The sequence below is a fragment of the Hesperophylax consimilis genome, unplaced genomic scaffold (genome assembly GCF_061612785.1).
Source record: "Hesperophylax consimilis isolate HC1 unplaced genomic scaffold, BYU_Hcon_1.0 scaffold_50, whole genome shotgun sequence".
Lineage (NCBI taxonomy): Eukaryota > Metazoa > Arthropoda > Insecta > Trichoptera > Limnephilidae > Hesperophylax > Hesperophylax consimilis.
In genome coordinates this window covers 263,257-270,789 of record NW_028301280.1, presented here as the reverse complement: position 1 = coordinate 270,789, position 7,533 = coordinate 263,257, and the positions used below count along the sequence as shown (strand labels likewise).

Below are 7,533 nucleotides of genomic sequence, written 5' to 3'. Positions count from 1 at the left end.
AAAGTGTTTCCAAAGTCCGAACCCAAGTCTGAAATTAGCGTCCATAAAAATCATGATTTTTCTAAAAATACAACTTTATGGAGATTTTGTGACTGAATTCTATTTGGCCTACAATTCTCATCACAATTACAAAATTTCAGCCCGTTCGGTCCCATAGAGCCTAGATAAACTGCTCCCTAAAACGAAACAATAGTCTGAAATTAGCGTCGGAAAAAGTCATAATTTTTCTAAAAATACATTTTTTTTACAGATTTTGTGACTGAATTCGATTTCTACTACAATACTCATAACAATTCCAAAATTTCAGCCCGTTTGGTCCCATAGAGCCTCATAAAACTGCTTCCAAAAGTCGAACCAAAGTCTGAAATTAGAGTCCATATTTCTTAAAATACAACTTTATGGAGATTTTAGGAATGAATTCGATTTCGACTACCTACCATTCCATTCCAAAATTTCAGCCCGTTTGGTCCCATAGAGCCTGATAAAAGTGTTTCCAAAGTCCGAACCCAAGTCTGAAATTAGCGTCCATAAAAATCATGATTTTTCTAAAAATACAACTTTATGGAGATTTTGTGACTGAATTCTATTTGGCCTACAATTCTCATCACAATTACAAAATTTCAGCCCGTTCGGTCCCATAGAGCCTAGATAAACTGCTCCCTAAAACGAAACAATAGTCTGAAATTAGCGTCGGAAAAAGTCATAATTTTTCTAAAAATACATTTTTTTTAGAGATTTTGTGACTGAATTCGATTTCTACTACAATACTCATAACAATTCCAAAATTTTAGCCCGTTTGGTCCCATAGAGCCTCATAAAACTGCTTCCAAAAGTCGAACCAAAGTCTGAAATTAGAGTCCATATTTCTTAAAATACAACTTTATGGAGATTTTAGGAATGAATTCGATTTCGACTACCTACCATTCCATTCCAAAATTTCAGCCCGTTTGGTCCCATAGAGCCTGATAAAAGTGTTTCCAAAGTCCGAACCCAAGTCTGAAATTAGCGTCCATAAAAATCATGATTTTTCTAAAAATACAACTTTATGGAGATTTTGTGACTGAATTCTATTTGGCCTACAATTCTCATCACAATTACAAAATTTCAGCCCGTTCGGTCCCATAGAGCCTAGATAAACTGCTCCCTAAAACGAAACAATAGTCTGAAATTAGCGTCGGAAAAAGTCATAATTTTTCTAAAAATACATTTTTTTTACAGATTTTGTGACTGAATTCGATTTCTACTACAATACTCATAACAATTCCAAAATTTCAGCCCGTTTGGTCCCATAGAGCCTCATAAAACTGCTTCCAAAAGTCGAACCAAAGTCTGAAATTAGAGTCCATATTTCTTAAAATACAACTTTATGGAGATTTTAGGAATGAATTCGATTTCGACTACCTACCATTCCATTCCAAAATTTCAGCCCGTTTGGTCCCATAGAGCCTGATAAAAGTGTTTCCAAAGTCCGAACCCAAGTCTGAAATTAGCGTCCATAAAAATCATGATTTTTCTAAAAATACAACTTTATGGAGATTTTGTGACTGAATTCTATTTGGCCTACAATTCTCATCACAATTACAAAATTTCAGCCCGTTCGGTCCCATAGAGCCTAGATAAACTGCTCCCTAAAACGAAACAATAGTCTGAAATTAGCGTCGGAAAAAGTCATAATTTTTCTAAAAATACATTTTTTTTAGAGATTTTGTGACTGAATTCGATTTCTACTACAATACTCATAACAATTCCAAAATTTTAGCCCGTTTGGTCCCATAGAGCCTCATAAAACTGCTTCCAAAAGTCGAACCAAAGTCTGAAATTAGAGTCCATATTTCTTAAAATACAACTTTATGGAGATTTTAGGAATGAATTCGATTTCGACTACCTACCATTCCATTCCAAAATTTCAGCCCGTTTGGTCCCATAGAGCCTGATAAAAGTGTTTCCAAAGTCCGAACCCAATTCTGAAATTAGCGTCCATAAAAATCATGATTTTTCTAAAAATACAACTTTATGGAGATTTTGTGACTGAATTCTATTTGGCCTACAATTCTCATCACAATTACAAAATTTCAGCCCGTTCGGTCCCATAGAGCCTAGATAAACTGCTCCAAAAAACGAAACAATAGTCTTAAATTAGCGTCGGAAAAAGTCATAATTTTTCTAAAAATACATTTTTTAGAGATTTTGTGCTTGAATTCGATTTCTACTACAATACTCATAACAATTCCAAAATTTCAGCCCGTTTGGTCCCATAGAGCCTCATAAAACTGCTTCCAAAAGTCGAACCAAAGTCTGAAATTAGAGTCTATATTTCTTAAAATACAACTTTATGGAGATTTTAGGAATGAATTCGATTTCGACTACCTACCATTCCATTCCAAAATTTCAGCCCGTTTGGTCCCATAGAGCCTGATAAAAGTGTTTCCAAAGTCCGAACCCAAGTCTGAAATTAGCGTCCATAAAAATCATGATTTTTCTAAAAATACAACTTTATGGAGATTTTGTGACTGAATTCTATTTGGCCTACAATTCTCATCACAATTACAAAATTTCAGCCCGTTCGGTCCCATAGAGCCTAGATAAACTGCTCCCTAAAACGAAACAATAGTCTGAAATTAGCGTCGGAAAAAGTCATAATTTTTCTAAAAATACATTTTTTTTAGAGATTTTGTGACTGAATTCGATTTCTACTACAATACTCATAACAATTCCAAAATTTCAGCCCGTTTGGTCCCATAGAGCCTCATAAAACTGCTTCCAAAAGTCGAACCAAAGTCTGAAATTAGAGTCCATATTTCTTAAAATACAACTTTATGGAGATTTTAGGAATGAATTCGATTTCGACTACCTACCATTCCATTCCAAAATTTCAGCCCGTTTGGTCCCATAGAGCCTGATAAAAGTGTTTCCAAAGTCCGAACCCAAGTCTGAAATTAGCGTCCATAAAAATCATGATTTTTCTAAAAATACAACTTTATGGAGATTTTGTGACTGAATTCATTTGGATAACGATTCTTATCACTATTTCAAAATTTCAGCCCGTTTGGTACCATAGAGCCAGAAAAAACTGTTTGCATAGTTCGAACCCAAGTCTGAAATTATCGTCCATAAAACTCGTTATTTTTCTAAAAATACAACTTTATGTAGATTTTATGACTGATTTCGTTTTGGATAACGATTTTTATCACTTTTTTCAAAAAATCAGCCCGTTTGGTACCATAGAGCCTGAAAAAACTGTTTCCCAAGATCGAACCCAAGTCTGAAATTAGCGTCCATAAAAATCATTTTTCTGTGAATTTTAATAATTTCAATGCGTTGTTGAAGCGTTTATCGTTACATTTTTATTAATGGCGTAGTTTCTGCTTGTCAAATGTCAAAAAATGATAGCTTCAAAAGTAACATCTACCGAAATAGCGGGCTATTCAAAATAACACCTCTTATTGGAAAACCCTGTATATAGCACATTTTAGATACTTCGGGAGCATTCCAAAATTCCACGAAATTTCACTGTGTCTTTGGGACTTCTCCGTTGGGACTTACTTGTAGGTGTTTATAGCAGTAGTGGAAGTTGATTCCGTGTTTCAACTATGCTTTCTAGGATTGGATGCTAACCCGGAGATTTATATATTTGCTGGATGCCAGGGCCACCATGATGTCCAGTTAAAATCAATCTCAATCAAGTCATCCCTTTTAAAGTTGATAATCTTTCGTTAAGTTCCATGGGTTTATCTCCATATATTCTGCCGGTCTTTCCAAGGTATTTCTCAAATGAGTCTCTGGAATCAAATATGGATCGCGCACATATTTTGTATAAAGTTTATAAGTCGTTGTTCTTCTTACAGAAAGAATCTCCACGCGCGGTGCTGTCTCCGTGCGTGATTCGTCGCCCCGCCCTGCGCAAATCCATGTCACTGTCTCTGGCGGGCTGCAAGCGAGCAGGCGACACCAGCCCGCTAGCGCTGCCTGGCCAAGGGGGGCAGGCGCTGGGGGAAGGGGGGAAGCGGCGGAGGGCAGAGCGCCCAGCCTTGCACCGCGCACACTCGGAGAACGAGGCCAGCATCAAGATGGCACTGGCCAGATGTTAGTATCTGTTATCAATATTATTGACAGTCACTTATTTGGGACAGCAGATTAATTGGGACAAAATGTTCCTGGCTCGATGCATCCCAAGCGGAATTGAGGTGTATATTAAAACTGAAATTTGTGCCAGTACTGACGGTTGGTTTTTCTTATAGCTTTTTCCGAGCCGGACTTGATCGGAGACTTCTCTAAGCCGTACGTCCTGCCGCTGGCGGAGAGCGAGCACGAGGATCTCAAGTCTATCAGCGGCGACACCCTCGCCACTCTCATCGCTGGGGGTTTCCGCCACCAGGTGGCCAGCTATAAGGTACACCCCTCTATACGCATATTAATGGGTAAATTAATTATCTGTGACTTATATTCCTCTAACTCAGAGGTTCCCAAAGTGGTCGATATGGACCCCCAGGGGTCGATTTCGGCTTGCTGGGGGTTTATATCAGCGAGAAAAAAATTTGGGGCTCCACGAGATTCAAATGGGGGTACATACGAGCGGACCCCCATTTACCTCAAGTCATCATTTAGGAGTTCCGTAAATGACACAATACACCTAACACAAATATAATAGACTGAGAAATTACTTATTTGTTATTTGTATTTTTATATTTCGTAAAGTTTTTAATTCAGGTATACAAATAGAGTCTACGTTCCTTTTCTCGTTAGAATTAATATATTCAAGCAAAACATTGCACATTGGAAGCCGCGAATTTTCCTAGTTTCCCAACTTGGTTTTGAAAAACATCCAGTGTAATAATGACGTTTAAATGCACTTCACACAGACTTCAAAACTAAGGACGGGTTGTTTCGGAGTATTTGAACGATTCATCAAATTTCAACGTTATTTAATATAGGTATATAAAAGCACATGTGTATTCGAATGTAACATTGTGTCAAAATTTCAAAGAAACTGGTGAAGAACTTTCGGAGATTGTAAGATTTTGAACAAACGAACATTAACATTTTTATTTATATAGAATATATTTTTGTTAGATAATCGACTGTCGCTACCCGTATGAGTTTGAAGGCGGTCACATCCCCGGTGCGTTGAATCTGTACACAGAGGAGATGGTGCGTCAGAGACTGGTGCCGTCCGCGCCCGCGATGGACGGCCCGCCCCACCGAGAGGTGCTCGTCTTCCACTGCGAGTTCAGCACGCAGCGGGGACCCAACCTGTGAGTACACAACACAATCTGTAAAAGCGTTGTAGTTTGGAGGCGTCTAGTCTAACCTAAAACAAACCAATCCAGTACAACCTAACCTAACATGATCTGTCCTAGGCTAATCTAACCGTTATCGTGGGATTATGTGATACAAGCTAATGATTTTTGGAATATTAAGGCTTCTTTAATGTTCTGTTTTGTCATATGCCGTTAACACAATAGACTATGACTAGAGATGGCAAAATTTAGCATTAATTTTCAGATTTTTTAGCATTAAAAATTGGAAATTTAGCGTTTTATAGCATTTTGAGGCATAATTTAGCGTTTTGCAGCAATATAGAAAAAAATGTATTTCCCGAGTGTTTTTAGCGCATATTTTAAGTATTTTTGGTAAAATATATGTTTACCTTCATTTGCAAGTAATTCCATGTGAAAGATTATAAATAATTAATTTTAATATTTAATTAATAAGGAAGGAAACTCTATTCTAAATCCTCTTTCTCCATTGGATCACCCTCGCCTCGGACCTCCGCATCTACGAGCTACCTGCCGCTGCCCCTTTCTGCCAAGTACGGGTCGAACACAAACACAACAAATGCAGATTGCGATTAACATCAATAGGCGTAATTTATTTCGCACAATTTGTGTAATGTCAAAAAGCAATTTTAGCCTACAGTACAAAAATATTAAATATTTACACATAAAATAGTAACAAAATTATAAAAAATCGTAATGTACATAGATATTGATTTTTTGAAATTCTCACATATTATTTTAATACCCGGTATTTTCGGGAAATTCGCGCCTATTTCGCTAAATAGAATAATTTAGCTGAAATACGGCCAAATTCACGTTTTTCGCGTTAATTCGCGAAATAGAAATCACTGGAAACACTTTCAAATGCCTTGAAACGCAAAGAAAACTTATAAATGCCCTATTTTCGAAACATAAATATTTTTTCGCGTTTTTAGTTAAAACGAAATTTTGCCATCTCTAACTATGACTAATAGTAAAATTATTAAAATTTCCAGATGCCGTTACCTCCGTCAGCTGGACAGGGCTCTGCACGCCAGCGAGTACCCCCGCCTGCGCCATCCTGAGCTGTACCTGCTGCGCGGGGGCTACTGCCGTCTGCACAGGAGGCACCCCGCCATCTGCGGCGGGTACACTGCCATGCTGGACCCACAGCACCTGCCCGCCATGCGTCTGCACCGGGCCAACGCTCAGCGCAGACACAACCACTAGTACAGCCGCCTGCGCCAGACATCCCTTCCTGACCTTACCATTAGGCCGTGCAGACGATGGCATCATCGATCATAACCACTAGTTCCATAAACGGTACACTTCAAACACCAACACCCGCCATCAAGAAATAATCACTATATCAGGGTTTCACTGTAAATATGTTGTAGAAAAACCAATTTAAGTCACAGGTCACATAAGGCTTTTACGCTTAAAACTTACACCCGATTTTGGAGGTATCTGGAAATGACCAGCCAATAAGAAATAATCACTATTTCAAGGTTTCACTGTAAATATCTTGTAGAAAAATAGCTATAGGATATAATAATAGGGATTCACTGTGAGTATTGAAGAAAAACAATGGTTTCACTGAGCCAATTGAATAACAACCCTATAGATCAAATGCAGAAGTAATGTTTCACTGTAAATATATTGTAGAACAACCATTTTAAATCAAAATAATGAGTTTCACTGTGAATATATCGAAAACAAACCATATAGATTTAATCTAGGGTTTTACAATGAATATGGAGAAACAACTATATATTAGTGAATGTCCATAATTTTAATTTTTACTGAGAGATTTTGAAGAACATATTGATATAAGTTTCGCTGTGATTTTTGATGAACAACGAGGGTTTCCAGAAATTTGCTATGCTTTAATTGCTATCGAGAGCAATACAGAGCAAAAACGTTCTGTTGTATGTGAAGCTAAAGGCATAAGATTGAAATTAGAACGACTAGAAACTGCTTTCATGATCGTGTTTTGGGGTTTTATTTTAGTTCACATGAATAAAACCAATAAAAAATTACAGTCCGTTGATATTGATATTTGTACAGTTATTCAAATGTATGACAGTCTGATTCTAATAATTTCTTCAGAAAGGGAAAATTTTAATAAATATGAAGAGCAAACCTTAGAATTCGCATTAGTCAGAGAATATGAAAAGGACATCAAGAGGATACGGAAGAGAAAACTCACAGCAGATGAATCTGCCGAAGATATTACTTTTTCATTATCTGGTCGGGAAACATTTAGAGTGACAGTATA

The 7,533-nt window shown here is 37.3% G+C and overlaps 1 protein-coding gene across 1 annotated transcript; it reads left to right on the top strand.

The window, feature by feature from the left end:
- Positions 1–3,845: 3,845 nt before the first annotated feature.
- On the top strand, positions 3,846–6,526 carry LOC149408849 (M-phase inducer phosphatase-like; the record flags this gene model as incomplete). Its single annotated transcript, XM_089650379.1, has 4 exons — positions 3,846–4,083; positions 4,239–4,390; positions 5,071–5,252; positions 6,272–6,526. Coding segments are annotated over 4 exons (786 nt in total), but the record flags the coding sequence as incomplete, so codon positions are not given.
- Between the last annotated feature and the right edge of the window lie 1,007 nt (positions 6,527–7,533).